General features: G+C 39.9%; 1 protein-coding gene across 1 annotated transcript; it reads right to left on the reverse strand.

The window, feature by feature from the left end:
- Positions 1 to 1,975: 1,975 nt before the first annotated feature.
- Positions 1,976 to 13,557, reverse strand: LOC139726931 (tubulin beta-4 chain-like). Its single transcript, XM_071637916.1, has 4 exons — positions 13,494 to 13,557; positions 4,878 to 4,986; positions 3,342 to 3,568; positions 1,976 to 3,016 (listed from the first exon to the last, which is right to left on the reverse strand). Exons 1-4 carry the CDS (start codon positions 13,548 to 13,550, stop codon positions 2,069 to 2,071), a joined length of 1,341 nt encoding a protein of 446 aa, XP_071494017.1. The 5' UTR covers positions 13,551 to 13,557; the 3' UTR covers positions 1,976 to 2,068.
- Between the last annotated feature and the right edge of the window lie 3,248 nt (positions 13,558 to 16,805).

The following is a 16,805-nucleotide window of genomic DNA, read 5'->3' on the forward strand; positions in this document are numbered from 1 at the left end:
TCGTGACTGGCAATGAAATATAGCACGTGTATGTTTTTGTTCTGAATTAGCTACAGGCTGAATTGCTTTATTTCAGAAAGTTATCACACTGTCACTCTCCACCGCAGACATTACATTTTATTTCGAAGAGGGTTTTAGAGATAAAAATGGCGATTGTGTTAATATCGCTATCTTGCATTATTCTAATCAGCTCCATTACTCATTATTACTTGTCATACCCATATAGAAACATCGAGCATTAAGATTTGCTAAAAAAGAAATCCACAAAACAAAACAAAACAAAACACACACACAAACACACACACACGAACACACCAAAAAATAACGCCAAATGAGGTACTTCTTGAACTGGTCATAGACCACTAAACTCCTATAAGAATTGAACCATTTACTGAAGAGTTTGTTAATCCAAACAAGTTTAGGGCGTTATTCCGAAGTATCGTAATTCCGAAAAAAAGCTGAATATGAAAAACAGGTATCGTTATTCCGAAGGTTTGTTATTCCAAAAAAGAAAAAAAATCGTCATTCCCAAGGTTCAATAATTCGAAAAATACAAATTGAAAGGATGATGTGAATACATAACAAACCTTCGGAATTTCGATTTTTCTTTTTCATTTTCGAATTAACGAGCCTTCGGAATATCTAACTGCATGCAATCGGTTTCGCGGCACTTATATACAACATGCACTGATAGAGATTGAACTATATTACAGGCCGTGGAGGTTACATTTTAGATTCAGGAATTTGTTTTCTAGAAACATCATTACATTCGAAATTCATCTTGTGTGCTTGGTCTTCTGGATTCAATACCATATAACTATACATGGGCAAACGGTAGTTCTTGTTTCATATATCATTTACATTCGAACCTTCGAAAAGTTTCGAATTTGACACAACTGTGCAAGGAGGTACGTCGAGTGAGCGCTTTCAAGGGGGGGGGGGGGGGAAGGCACTTCCGGGTTTCATGAGCTAACAAGTGAAAAAAAAAAAGGTCTTCAGCTCATCTCTCCTCTTCCCCTTTCTTCAGCTGACAAAAAAGGGGGTTTTCAGTGCAAACACATAACCTTACCTCACTCACACTTCAAGATCTCTATCTATTTCTTTTTAGTGCCGCTTACGTACTTCGGGGTTAAAAAAAAAAGTTGGGGGGGGGGCAAAGTGATGACTTCTTATCTGAATAAGTAGGAAAATATATTCCTTGCAAAACATTGATGACTTATGACAAAAATTGTTAGTAGGACAATGAATAAAATGGATAAAAAAACAGAAGACGGAAAGAGAGAGAGAGAGAGACAGGGAGAGAGGGAGATCACGAATGGATCTGAGACAGCTGACGCAAAAAGTTAAAGAACGCTCGTGGTCATACATTTTCGTCACATGCATCTTTAATAATTATGAATCTTGAAGGTATAGAATGAAATGCCATCTTTTCATGTACATCATTTAGAGGTTTGCTTATCATTCAAGCACATTGATCGATTTTGGTCTACAAGGCCGTCCTGAAGTGGGGACAACCACTCATCAGCTACGTTCAGAATATTCTCATTTGACGATAATTATATAAATACACTATGTAATTATGATGACGAATATAGTTTTGGGATTTCATTGACCTGACTATCATAAACCATACCACAGGTTGATGATATATCAAGCAATAATCATCATGACATGACCAAGCTATCACAAAATGTATAAAAAATCCAATTTCTGTATTAAAAATGACGGAGTTGTTCCTATGTATAGATTTTCGTTCATCCAGTGTTTCGATTCACATCTACAGTCTATACACTACACCGAATTACACAAGATCACGACAACATTAGCAATGATGAATACTTTAGTAATTCACTGTTTAAAAAAAAGAATTATGAAGCATGCACAAAAAGCGTTCATTTCTTCAACAGCAACAGGTATAGGCTTATCATCGATAAGGCGATTTAAAGAGGTGAACAGAAGGCAAAGGTGAGACATAACGGATCAACCTGGCTAAATTCCCTGCAAAGTTCATTTCTTTTCTCCCCCTCTCTCTCTTTCAAGAATTCGTTATAGGTGAGAGAAATATTGATCAGGCCAAGTCCTCTTCTTCCTCCTCCTCGTCAAACTCTCCCTCCTCCTCAGCGGTGGCATCCTGGTACTGCTGGTACTCAGACACCAAGTCATTCATGTTGCTCTCAGCCTCAGTGAACTCCATCTCGTCCATGCCCTCACCAGTGTACCAGTGGAGGAAAGCCTTTCGCCTGAACATGGCAGTGAACTGCTCCGAGACTCGCTTGAAGAGCTCCTGGATGGCTGTGCTGTTGCCGATGAAAGTGGCAGACATCTTGAGACCACGTGGTGGGATGTCACAGACGGCGGTCTTGACGTTGTTGGGGATCCATTCGACGAAGTAGCTGCTGTTCTTGTTCTGGACGTTGAGCATCTGCTCGTCAACCTCCTTCATGGACATGCGGCCACGGAAGATGGCAGCAACGGTGAGGTAGCGGCCGTGACGGGGATCGCAGGCTGCCATCATGTTCTTGGCATCGAACATCTGCTGGGTCAGCTCTGGAACGGTCAGGGCTCGGTATTGCTTACTTCCTCGGCTGGTAAGCGGGGCAAAGCCAGGCATGAAGAAGTGAAGACGGGGGAAGGGAACCATGTTGACAGCCAGTTTACGCAGATCAGCATTGAGCTGGCCAGGGAATCTGAGGCAGGTGGTGACTCCACTCATGGTGGCAGACACAAGATGGTTGAGATCACCATAGGTTGGGGTGGTCAGCTTGAGGGTACGGAAGCAGATGTCGTATAGGGCTTCATTGTCGATGCAGTAGGTCTCATCTGTGTTTTCAACCAGCTGATGGACGGAAAGAGTAGCATTGTATGGCTCAACAACAGTGTCTGATACTTTGGGTGATGGCACAACGCTGAATGTGTTCATGATGCGGTCTGGGTACTCTTCACGGATCTTGCTGATGAGGAGGGTTCCCATTCCGGAGCCAGTTCCACCACCAAGAGAATGTGTCAGCTGGAAGCCCTGGAGAGGAGCGTATGATGATGATATATTATAACATTTTTGTGTTATCATATATTTTTCTAAGAATTCATTTGTCATTCTCCTCGTCTGGGTCTCTACTGGGTATGTTTCTGCTCATCCTTTTATTCTCCATAACATAGTGCAAAATTAGATTGTTGCCGTAGTACTATCAAGAAGGTGATACTTTAATTGGTCAGAATAAGAACAAAAGACATGCATCAATCTTCGTTGCCTGTATTGTTTCTTTATCAATGTTTCTTCATCCAACATCGATGTGGATATAGATACATCGAATTAATGACGGATATATTGGCAATGTATATACCTGTAGGCAATCACAATCTTCCGCTTCCTTCCGGAGTACGTCGAGCACATTGTCGACCAGTTCGGCTCCTTCCGTGTAGTGACCCTTGGCCCAGTTGTTTCCTGCTCCGCTCTGGCCGAAGACGAAATTGTCCGGTCGGAAGAGCAGGCCGAACTCTCCTGACCGGACGGAGTCCATTGTCCCGGGCTCCAGGTCAACGAGGATCGCCCGTGGAACATACTTGTTACCTGCAATACGGTACCATATAGGTGGAAAGAACATGTTAAATGAAAATGGGAAAGATGTCCAGTATCTATTCAACATGTCGCCGACAGACATCATTATTATTATAACTACAGTATATTTGAAGTCAAACATCAGTGGCGGATCCAGAGGGGGGGGGGGGGGCGCAAACGGCGCACGCCCCCCCCCTTTATTTTTCGTGAAAAACAAAAGAAATAAAAAGAAAAACAATGAAATGAAACCCGGAAGTGGCACCAGAAATATTAGTCATGTGAAAATAGAGAATGCAGTAAAAGTGCCGTGTAATATACGGAAGTTATTTTCTTATCTTATTTATGTAATTATACAGTCATTATCTATGTAGACTGTTCATGTATTTTGTCGCGATTATGTCATTATCAAAGTCAATTGTACTCATTGTGAATTTACAACAGTCAGATCGATCTTCTTATACGACCAAAACTATAGAATCAAGAATGGAGTTCTGTGAAAACCTTCATGTATATCCGAGCAGGGGCTTTGCTTTGCATTATTTGCTATGGAATACTGCGAAAACCTTTATGCATTTTTCATCTGCATGAGGATGATTGGTCTTTCAAATATGTTTTAAGACGTGTGAAATCAAATTCAGTATCTCGTTATGAAACTTTGGATGTCAAGAGATCACAGTCCTCGTCGAAATCACAACGCGAAGCTGAAATTCTCTAGAAGATTCTTTACACTTGAGGGACTTGTGATTCAAGAACGCTCTATCAATAATCTCAATAAAGATCATTGATTCCATATTATATTATGTCTTCAGTACGATAAATCAGTACATTTCGAATGTGCCGATCTTTGAGCATCACGCACTCCTGACCACTTGTACACATTTGCCCTCAGTGCTTGAAATGGTTTCATCTGAAAAGATTTGCATAACAGAACATACGACACCGTTCAAAAGCAGAAAGGGGGGGGGGGGGGAGAAAGAGGGGAAAGAGGATGCATAAGAGCGGGAGATAAAGGTCAGATGAAAAACAACATCAAGAACAACTTCTCACGCAGCCCTGCGGTTGACGGTACGAGTAGAAGTCTCGTTCTTCTCACTTGTGATAGTCACGAGCCACACAGTGTGGAGTTTGAAAAGGCAAACAGCGATCCCTGTTACCTATAAAGAACTTTGGACTTCCCTATTCAGTCACTTGTAAAAACATCGGTTATACATTCTCCTTTGTGATTCAGCCTTTTGTTGACTTTGTCGGCATATTATTTTTTTTCGCGTATTTCCCTTTTCTCGCTTCCTTTGAGATGTGACGATGGCATATTACTACTTACCAGATGCCTCCGAGTAATAGACGCTGATCTTGTCCAACTGCAGGTCTTGTTCACCATGATAGGCTCCCGTAGTGTCAATGCCATGCTCGTCCGATATGACTTCCCAGAACTGGATGGTTTAAGAAAATTGAATCATTCCTTATTAATTTCAAGATGAATAATCATAGCTCCTCTGAATATGTCCACTGAACGAACAAGATATAATACTTGATATCCAAACTAACTCAAACAAAATAATATCCAACAACGACAACAACAACAACAACAAATCATGTCAGGGATCTGCGTAATGATAAAGTTTTGTTTAGTCTTTTACAAAGATACCGTATATAAGTCTTCATTATTGTCTATTATGATACAATAAATGAAGCGCCATTTGCCATAAAGTGCTGATAACTTATTAGTTTTCATAGTTTCATTTCAATTTCATATTCTAATTTCTGCATTTAACATATCACAGATGAATTACACTCTTAAAAACAACAGCAAGGCGTATACTATCAGTACATTCGACATTCGAAAATAAGATAAAATGTACAATAATACACTGATTAAAAGTTTGAAAGAACACCCACATTGATTTGGAGCTATTCAGGATAATGGAAGCTATTCAGCATATTAATGATTTGACTGTATATAGTATATAATGTATTGTGGGATCATGGGATGCTGTTAGAGGCTGTTGTTAAAAAACATTATAAGCAAATATATCTTGAAAATAGGACAGCCTGAAAAAAAAAAACACCCGATGTATAAAGATTTACATTGGTTACCTGGAACATAAAGGGCTTTTTACACTTGTGTTTCTTAACCCCGGACTTTCTCTGACCCAGGACTATCGTTAGTCCCGTACCAATTTTTTCAGCTTTTTACACTCGCCAATTAGTCCCGTACTATCTCTTGTCCGGGGCTAAGGAGAAAACTGACCTTTTTACACTCGTATTTCTTAGCCCCGGACTTTCCAAACCATGCACATGAATATTCATAATTACGCTGTGTACTGTACACGTACACGCACGCACCGGCAGCACTTGATTACCTCGTTTCTGATTGGTCAGTGAGGGTCGGACTTCGTCTCCGTCGCTTAGCCCAGGATTATTTCTTCGTTCTGTTTACACTCATTAAGTTTGCTTGGCACCGCAATTGCGGTGCTAACCCCTGCTATTTTGCAGGGCCAGATAGTACCGTACTATCGGTGGGGCTAGCCCACTTTGGCAAAAACGAGTGTAAACAGAAAGTGGGCTAAGGATAGTCCCGTACCAACGGTGGGGCTAAGGCCCCCCCCCCCCCCTTAGCCCCACCGTTGGTCCGGGGCTAAGCAAAAATTTACAAGTGTAAAAAGCCCTTATAAGTCCCAAATCTGTGCGGTTGTGCCGATCTTATCGTGTTACAACCCTGAACTTGGCCATGCTTTGATTTCCTGTTTTCCCAATATACCCGAGCGGATCTTTACAGTACGGTCTATAATCTTATTTAGAAAGAAGGTCATTCCAAGTCAAATCCGGCCATATTGATGGCAAGACAAAGTGTGAACACGTCATCTATACAGGCAGTACGGTGTGATGGGTATATTGCATTATGCTTTTATATCCTATCTCAGTTTCAGACTTTGATCCGCATGTCACTTGAACCGTAAACCAGGTATCGTCTTGACCACACGCATGACTTCGTATACCTTGTATTTGAGCCGTGGGTGGATAATGAACAGCGTATAGAATAGCATAGGTATGCGTACATGATTATACAAGCACGTGGTGTAAAGTCTATTGAGGCTCAAGCATACCTGTACAGATATGGAAATCCTGATAAAATATAATAATTATTATCTCATTATCATCTGTATCTCTGTTGTTTCTTGCCTATCCCTTTACCCTACCTATTATGAATAGCTTAAACCTGATGCCATTTGGTGTGAGTCAGCTATAAACTTTCATTCTTTAATGTACTAAATGAACAGGAAATGATAATAATAGTGTACACCTATGGATGAGAGGCAATGGCATTAGAACTGTGGCCGACAAATTGGTTTCTCAGAACACTTCGGAATACAGTTTCGACATATAATGGGAATATGAAAGTAAATAATACTCGGCTTGGGGCTTGCGGCCACCAGGGAAAAGGCTGGCCCATAATATTCTGTATTCTGTTCATGTTTCTCTGTTGTTCATTTTCTTACTTTCATAATGCAGCTTGGATTAGTTTACGCCGGATATAAAGTGGTGTGATCAGTATTCGCGTGCTGCATGATTGGTTTCCCTATCTCTGACATGCTGGTTTAAAGTTTCTCGTCAGTCGCTTTCCCGTAGGTCGACAGCACCCGACTTTCAACATCAGCCATGTAAAATGATAAATTAATTACTAGGACTATGTATTATGTATGTGTGATTTGTGAAATTCAAAGAGAGCAGCGTGACATAGAAAAATGTCACACTTCCTGATTGGTGTTCTTTGTCACATTAGCACAGTTTTAGAGCTCAGCGTATACCCGATGGTCACCGATGACAATTTGTGACTATAACTATGTCGAAATACGAAACGTGGTCAATCATCCGATCTCGTATTCATTTTCACTTATGCCTTCACAATTATAATTGAATAGATACCTGATTTCCGTCATTTCGCATGCTGAAAAATATATCTACTAGTATACCAATAGATGTACAGCTGGTTTTCTGACACAAACAGTTTTTGAAAGGTGTATGTGCCTGAAGATTGCTGTATTCGCTGATGATGCTACGGTGTATTCATCCATCTTTTGTGGTGTTCTTCCTTTGAATATACAGCTCTGTGAATACAGCCTTTGTCCGAGAAAAGCAAGAAACGACTCCATGAAATGATGAAAGAGTTCTTTGGAAGTCGAGCAATACATCATGGAGTTAAAAATGCAGACACATTGTTTAGTTTTGTATTTTGACTGCAACTTTTCGTTGGCAAGCAGATAGCGAGGCAAGCAAAGTACATTATGTTATAGGTGCAATATCTGATCAGTATCATCAATGTGTGACCTCGATGACCTTTCAAAAGATAATCAGCCACTTCGGAATGCAGTCCTGCAACGTGTATCTAACGCACGGCTTGGCGGGACTAATGCACGACACTAACTTTTTAGCTCACCTGAGCCAAGGGCTCAAGTGAGCTATTGCGATCGCTCTTCGTCCGGCGTCCGTCGTGCGTCGTGCGTCGTGCGTCGTCCGTCGTCGCGTCGTCCGTCGTGCGTCGTCCGTCGTCCGTCGTGCGTAAACTTTTTACATTTTCATCTTCTTCTTGAGAACCCCATGACCGATTTTCACCAAATTTGGCAGGTAGCATCCCTAGGGGGATAGGATCTCAATTTGTTCAAATGGGCTCCATGGCCCACCTGGGGGGCCCCAGGGGGGCCCAAGCACCCTAAAATTAAGGAATCTTTAAAAATCTTCTTCTCTAGAACCAGAAGTGATAGGGCTTAAATGATACTATGAGTAAGTACACTGAAGACTGTAGTTTCAAGTTTGTTCATGGGGGAATCAGGGGTGCCCCCCTTGGGACCCAGGGGAGGGGGGTGGGGAGGGGTTCTAATGGGGCCTAAATTGTACATTTTCATCTTCACTTTGAGATCGCCATGTCTGATTTTCACCAAACTTGGTAGTTAGCATGCCTAGGGGGACAGGATCTCAATTTGTTCAAATGGGCACCATGGCCTACCTGGGGGGTCCCCAGGGGGCCCAAACCCCCTAAAATTAAGGAACCTTTAAAAATCTTCTCTAGAACCAGAAGTGATAGGGCTTGGATGATACTATGAGTTAGTACATTGATGACACACATAGTTTCAAGTTTGTTCATGGCGGAATCAGGGGTGCCCACCCCCCCCCCCCCCCCCTTGGGGATCCAGGAGAGGGATGGGAAGAAGTCCTACAGTTGTAATGGAGCCTGAATTGTACATGTTCATCTTCTTCTTGAAAACCTCATGATGAATTTTGACCAAACTTAGCAGGTAGCATCCCTAGGGGGATAGAATCTCAATTCCTTCAAATGGGCACCATGTCCCTCTTGGGGGGCCCCTAGGGGGCCCACCCCTCCCCCCACATTAAGGAATATTTAAGATCTTCTGCTCTAGAACCAGAAATGATAAAGCAAAGTTAATATCATGAGTTTGTACATTGATGACTTTAGTTCCAAGTTTGTTAATTGCAGATCCAGGGCTGCCCCCCCCCCCCCCTGAGTTGAGGGGGGGGGGGGATCCATATGCAGACCTAAAATGTCCAATGTTCTCAGGTAAAAGTGTGCAAGAATGCATGGAAGGTGAAATTGCGATACTCGGGTGAGCGCGTGACCCGCGGGTCTCTTGTTTTTTTCTCTCTCTCTCACTTGTGGCTCGTTCGGGCATCTAAAATCTTTGAATTTGGCGTTATCTATTGATTTTAGTGGCCCGAAAAAGTAACCCGAAATTATAGGAAATATATCAACAAAAATTTTGATCGGACGTCAGCGCTATAATGTCGAGCCCTGTCTAATGCAAGATCATGCCTGCACATCGACGTCTCGGGGACGGATTCATTTGGTTTGAGGAATACCTGTAGACTCTTCGGACGAACTATGCAGTGTGTATGATTTAAGAGCCACATCTTGAGCTAGCACCATAGCATGTTCTTCGTCTATTAGGTTAGGTGTCTGTAGAGAGTATTATAGTAATGAGAGGATTTCAACAGATACGAAGTCAACAAACCGGGTGCTGTGGAACAGTCCATAAATTACACGAAACAAAATCGGCATTACCCTGCATGGTTGACCTTCCTACTCTCTAAAAAAAATCGAGTGAAAATATTCACTCTTAAAGGAGTGAATATAAAAAAGAGTGAATTTAGAGTGAAATTTGTTCATTTTCACTCATTTTGGAGTGACCTCAGGGATCACTCGAAGATTTTGGAGTGATCCCTGACGTCACTCTAAAACGAGTGAAAATGAACATTTTCACTCAAAATTCACTCAAATTTCACTCTAAATTCACTCTTTTTTGTATTCACTCCTTTAAGAGTGAATATTTTCACTAGATTTTTTTTTAGAGAGTAAACAGTTATTTTCGGCAAAGTCTTACATTACTGCTTACAGGGGTTACATTATCTTTTCCGCATTATATTGCTATAAAGATCCAAACATAGCATTTTCCCAAAGAAGTGTGTACACTGCAAAAAGTCCGGTGTTAAATAGTGAACACCGAGCTGGTGTTAAATTTTCGGTGCTCATATGGTGTTAAATTAACACCTCAGGGTGTCATTTCCAAATATAAAACTGTTTTTGAAGAGTTTCTTAGTAACTGCACTTCTTGTTGATTTTTAATTTAAACAAGACGATCAAGAATTTTACATTGAAATACTAGATTTGTGAAAAAATGTGAAAATAAATTTACACCACAGTAACACTAACCAGCTGGTGTGGTCTCTTATTGAAGCTGGACGGGTGTTAAACCATTGATATTAACACCAACAAATATCAAATCAACACCATGTGGTGTCATTTTTGAATTAACACCAGTACAGTGTCAAAATAACACCAGGTACAGTTTGTTTGTTTGTTTGTTTGTTTGTTTGTTTGTTTGTTTGTTTTTATTTAATCACTTGACACCACGAAGTGTCAGGTGAACACTTTTCAACACCATCACAGTGCATTTTCTACACCTGTGGGTGTGGTCCTCTATTGAAGTTTGATCGGTGTTAGATTTAACACCAGTGGTGTTAAATCTAACACCGATGTTTTTACAGTGTAGGGGATAGTGCAGTCACGAATCTTTGCTATGACAGGAAAACAAGTAACAACCAAACACCAAGGCATGGCGACTGGATGTCAAACCGAGAGAGGGCGCTATAATACTTTTTCGTCCGGTGCCGTATAGTGGAGGTCATATTTCTTATTTGACTTTTAAACATCATAAATGTGTTTTTTATGATATTTGCCCCTACATCATATGAGAAATTACACTTTCAAGGATTATAAAGCTTCTCAAAGGGACACTTTTAGAAAATCAATCCCTTTAGGTTTTTTTTTTAAAATAAATCTTGCAGTTTTGATCAGTTCTTCATAAGATGAATACATAGATCCAGGCAGTTATCCTTGATTGTGGGTGTGTCATCATCACCTTATAGCCTACAAAGTACTTGATAAGACTTTGTTTTGTCAAACAGACTAATTTTATGTATTTTGAGCTGTTTCAGTGGTAGCCAAAACAAAGAAATACATTAAAATAACACAGTCATGCAAAGTTGTGTGATACTGATGACTGACTGCTATGTACTAAGATCTAGTGACAAGAACATAATATTAAGAAAAGAAAAAAAAAGTATCAAGGCAGAGTTGAGGAGGGGGGGGGGAGTAGAGGAGAAAGGTAGAGAGGGGGGGGGGGGTAGGGAGGGGAAGGGGAGGGAGGAAGAGATCTGACACAATACAAGATACACAATACAAGATTAACACAGTCATTCAAAGTTGTGTGATACTGATGACTGCTATTTACTAAGATCTAGTACCACCGCAAGAACATAATATTAAGAAGAGAAATTGTAGCAAGGAAGAGTGGGGGGGGGGGGGGGAGTAGAGGAGAGAGGTAGAGGGAGGGGGTAGGGAGCAGAAGGGGGAGGGAGGAAGAGATCTGACACAATACAAGATACACAATACAAGAAGTCATTCAAAGTTGTGTGATACTGATGACTGCTATTTACTAAGATCTAGTACCACCGCAAGAACATAATATTAAGAAAAGAAATTGTAGCAAGGAAGGGGGGGGGGGGAGTAGAGGAGAGAGGTAGAGGGAGGGGGAGGGGGGTAGGGAGCAGAAGGGGGAGGGAGGAAGAGATCTGACACAATACAAGATACACAATACAAGAAGTCATTCAAAGTTGTGTGATACTGATGACTGCTATTTACTAAGATCTAGTACCACAAGAACATAATATTAAGAAAAGAAATTGTAGCTAGATAGAGTTGGGGGGGGGGGGAGTAGAGGAGAGAGGTAGAGGGAGGGGGGGGGGGGAGTAGGGAGGAGAAGGGGGAGGGAGGAAGAGAGATCTGACACAATACAAGATCAACATAAACCAGCAGAGCTTGTATAGGATGAATACTTCCCATAGACTTGCATGTATTGCGTGCATTCTCTATAGGGCTCACACGGGTAAATAATTCCCCATAGAGACGTGTGTTAAAATTTAAATTTCAAAAAATTCTGTAAAATAGCTGGGAGAAATGAGGTGTTTCATCTTCACTAACCTGAATAAGTGAGATATTACCTTTCATCCATCAGATTGCCAGGGTGGGTTGTTCTGCTCTAATTCTGTCCTGGGGTCCGCAAAGCCAGACTACGAGTTCTTGTCACTCAAAAAATCACCTATTTTCCGTACACGTACCCAATGAAATATAGTCCCCTCAAATTCCATCAGAAAAGCTTTCATCTTCCAACCAAAATGCAGTTTGTAGAGGAATTCATACTCAATATCTACAGCTATTCAGTTTTTTTGCCAAACTACATCATTGATTTTTAATTAATTTTTTTCTTCATTTATTTTGGTATCTTTGGTACGAATTTGTGAAGGGGTCTGGGACAGTCCATTTTATTTACAGGTGTGAGCCCTATACGGCACTGTTTTCTTCGCGTCGAATGGCAATAATAATGAAGTTGAATTCTAAATTCCTTTCATTAAATTTAATTAACACTAATTGTTGTAAAACGAATATGGGCTAAGTTGTCTTCTTAGAACAAGGTCTTCAATAATCACTGCACAATAGATGTTCCTGATGGACCAAGCTGCAGATAAAGCCTAAATAAAGCATATTGGTTGCCTAACCTCCTCATACTAGAGTTAGGCAAATAAATCAAAAAAGAAATAAAGTTTCATGATGATTAATATCTGAAAGGGATGATACAGTTTTGGTTGAGGTGGAGCTTCAGGTTTCCAACGCTTTTCGATAATTAGTTTGTTTTTTTTAGATAATCAGAGACCTCTCGTGGAATATGAAATAGGATAATAACAATTCTAAGAAGAATTCAAAGATTATTATTTTGATGAAATTTGGTTTTGAAATGACTGAGATATCCAAAATAAAGCGATCCTAAAGGTGGGGCCCACCTTGGTATAATAATGACAAACTAAAAAACGACTAATGAGCATGAGACAGATGTAAAATTGATTGTTCCTGTTCATAATCAGCTGTGCAAACAAAAGCACTACAAAATAGTAAACGAGCTGAAGAGCCGTCAAAGGCGTCTTTTATTTCTCTTTAAAAAAAAATCGGTAAACAGCCAGCGGCATTTCTCTCAGTCTTATGAACGAACTAACATCATTTTCTGAATAAAATTTTTGGTGACATGACATTTGTTCCTGCGAAAATTGTTCCTGTCTTATTTTCTCCAAGGACTTAGGGTTAGGATTGTGATAATATTTATTAGGATGCAGTAGGGTTTTAGGTGATAGTTTGATGTCAGGATTAGGATTGGGTGAGGGTTATGTTTGTTGGAGCAATCGGAGAGAATGTTATGGAACCGAAATTTTCAGATAACCAGTTGATAGGATTTGCAAATAAGCATCATCGCCTCTATTGGAGACGCCTATGGTATTGAATACCTCCTTGGAATTGACGGACAGGGAATAAACTAACCTTTGCGCCAATCTGGTTTCCACACTGGCCGGCTTGAATGTGGACAATCTCACGCATGTTGATTTTTGTTCTACAGGATGATGAGACAAAACGATCATGATGAGAGAAGACAATGAGTGTAATCATATGTCCTCGTTTAAAGGGCATGGCTAGTAACTGATCAGTGGGAATCAGTAGGAATGCTGGGGGAAGATTGTTCCAATCCTTTGTTGTGTGATCATTTGCTTCAGAATGGTCTCATATTCAAGTAATGTGCAGTTTAAAGGACAAGTTCACCTTCATAGACAAGTGGGTTGAGTGAATGCAGCAATATTAGTAGAACACATCAGTGAGAGTTTGAGCAAAATCGGACAATCCGTTAAAAAGTTATGAATTTTTGAAGTTTCTGCTCAGTCACGGCTTGATGAAAAGACTACTATAGCTTGTGATGTCACATGAGTACAACGATATAAAGAAAGAATAAAGAAAAATCAACATATTTCCATTTTTCTCGCATAACAAAAGAACACTCGACTTTTCTCTTTCAGAAGGTAGGGGGAATAATATTACCCTTAACATACGTCAGTAGCAAGTCAAAGAAATGTGCACTTTATTCAAAAAGTAAAGTTTTGCGAAATTCTCTTTTTATTTTCCTTATATAGTTGTACGCATGTGACATCATACACTGTAGTAGTCTTCTCTTCCAGCAGTGACTGCGCAGATACTTAAAATATTCGTAACTTTTGAACGAATTGTCCAATTTTCCTCAAACTTTCACTGATGTGTTCTACTGTAAATATTGCTGCATTCTCTCAATCCTTATGTATATGAAGGTGGACTTGTCCTTTAATGTTTCCATGTTAGCATGCCTGTACAGTGACAGGGCGATTAAACTGGTCATTACTTGAATATGAGACCATTCTGAAGCAAATAATTTTCAGACAACAATAGCTATATATTGTATACTCTTAAATGAATCCCACAAAGATTGGAATAATCGTTCCCCAGCATTCCCACTGATTCCCACAGATCAGTTTACTAGCCATCCCCTTTAGAATTACGAATAGGCTTCAGATTGATAGCTCTAGAGAATGTCGACTGAAATAAAATGTCGGAATGACAATGAATGCGATGGATGAATGAATGAATGAATGAATGAATGAATGAATGAATGAATGAATGAATGAATGAATGAATGAATGAATGATGAATGAAGAAATTCAGAAAGGATTTGAAAAGCTTGTATTCTGTTAAACAAATCGCTTGCTGAGATTTTGCAATAATCAGAGTAATGTCTGCAAACGCCAACCAAACATAAACCCATAACACTGTTATATGTTGAGAAGTCGTAAGCATTTTCTGTTTCATGTTATCGTGCTGAAACATCAGCCATTCTGAAAACTCAAAATTCTATTATATAAAGCTTCCCATAGTATATAATATTATATAAAGCCTAAGAATCGATTGGTTTTCCTGCAATGATTAATGAACTAAACAACAATAACAAGCAAAAGCGAATTTGATCAAAATATGGTGAAAATAGCGCGTAATCTCACACAATCAATACAATATAATTATACTCACAAGACTTCAGGTGTAGGGGTGCAGAGAAGAGAAGCTCTTGCCGATGAATGGGACAAGGATATTTGCTCAGCAGGGTAATATACTAAAGAAAATGAGACTATCGAAAATAGGCTTCATCCCGTCGCTAAATAAGAATATCCTCTCTCGCTGGCGTGCAGGGGCGCGCTTGGCTCAGATCATCCGTTCGTTGCAAATGTGCCATAAAAGCAGAGATAAAGTGACAAATGACAGCTGTTTTAGTTCTTTTGTTGTTGTTGTTGTTGCTTTTTTCTAGAAACGCTATATGATATAAATCTCAGCGATAATGTGATGTATATAATAGTAAACATTCTATCCTTACAAATTTCATATCTGTACTTAGAGGTAGGAGAAATCTTTCAATTCCTTTTTTCAATTTACTTGCTTTGTCCACGGTAACGTCTCCGATATCGCGCAAAAAAAGGAAGCTGTATGAAAAGAAAAAAATGTGGATGAAACTGACCGCTTAATAATTCAAATATTTTAGAGGGTGAAAATAAATTTGAGGGAATGACTGGATTTACTTCTCTTATATTTATATAAACAAAATGTCACACAGTGTTGAGAATAAACCATTGAGTAGTAAACAGTTCATTTTATTTGTGCTATTTGTTCACACAGATAATGATGACAACTGGCCGACAACTTTTGCATTGAGTCCCCACACAACAGTGTCTAGAAATAGTAACAAACACCTTGAAAATATTACAATTTTACAGAGTTTGATAACAGTGAGAGATTAAGTGCTATATACGACGCTTTTTTTTTCGAGGCGCTTTGTTTGCATCTTAATTATCGTTCAAGGAAGAGATGAAGATCTCATCTGTCACCATGTGAGACTTTGCCTGGCCCAAGTCAACCATGGGTGATTCAAGCGACAGATTAGCGTAGCAGGAAGCAAACAGGAAAAGTGCGCCTCAAAGACGGGGGTGCCGCGGCTGTGACCCCTTGTCAATTCTCGCTTCCTGTGAGCACATTGGGTGTCGAGGGTCTATAGCAGAAACCCATTCCTGCACAATAATAACGTACAAAGAAAACAAAGAAAGTGAAAAAAGCAAAGCAACGATCCAACAATAGCAAGAACTGTTTGAATGGGAATTTACTCGCTACAATGAAATAATGCTGTTATAAATTATTATGCAGACATCACTGGGAATGGGAATCATTTTTGGATTTCAACGACGAATGTTTATGGCGTCTTGTCAGTCCACATGAAAGAAGATTCAAAATCATGATACATCTGTAATATACTCACAAAGGCACGGTAATTTAGAGCAAAGGATTTCTCCTTCATATCTAATCATAATTATTCTGTACAGTTCCATGACCTGTGACTGTCGCCACCATTAATCTAACTGCCAAATCTAGGGTACTCCACAACAACCACTACAACAACACCAACAATCAGACAGTAAAATTTCCTCAACTTTCACTTTCACTTTCGTACACGGTGTCGTTTTTGTTACTGCTGTTGTTGATGCCGTTATTCATTTCAAATCCATGTCCGACATTGCTACTAAAGCAAGTGCATTGGCGCCATGATTTCTACAAGCAAGTGTCTACACCATTGACCATGTCTTGTCAACAAAGCGGGCTATATAGCCCCCTGGCCATTACAACCCGCACTCTGTTCAAGAGTTGTGTTTTTATTATATATTTTATTGATTTCAACAATTGACATACAAATATAAACCATTTCAAAATATTATATATAAATAACACAACCAGGAA

This window comes from Diadema antillarum, unplaced genomic scaffold, assembly GCF_040938485.1.
Source record: "Diadema antillarum isolate AM-2024a unplaced genomic scaffold, OU_Dant_1.0 seq00000105_RagTag, whole genome shotgun sequence".
NCBI lineage: Eukaryota > Metazoa > Echinodermata > Echinoidea > Diadematoida > Diadematidae > Diadema > Diadema antillarum.

Excerpts from the sequence above, each read along its gene's own strand:
- LOC139726931 (XM_071637916.1), bottom strand. The coding sequence starts at position 13,550 with ATGCGTGAGATTGTCCACATTCAAGCCGGCCAGTGTGGAAACCAGATT. Across the intron at positions 3,569-4,877 it reads CTATTACTCGGAGGCATCTG|GTAACAAGTATGTTCCACGG; the intron begins GTAAGTAGTAAT and ends ACCGTATTGCAG. Across the intron at positions 3,017-3,341 it reads AAGATTGTGATTGCCTACAG|GGCTTCCAGCTGACACATTC; the intron begins GTATATACATTG and ends GCTCCTCTCCAG.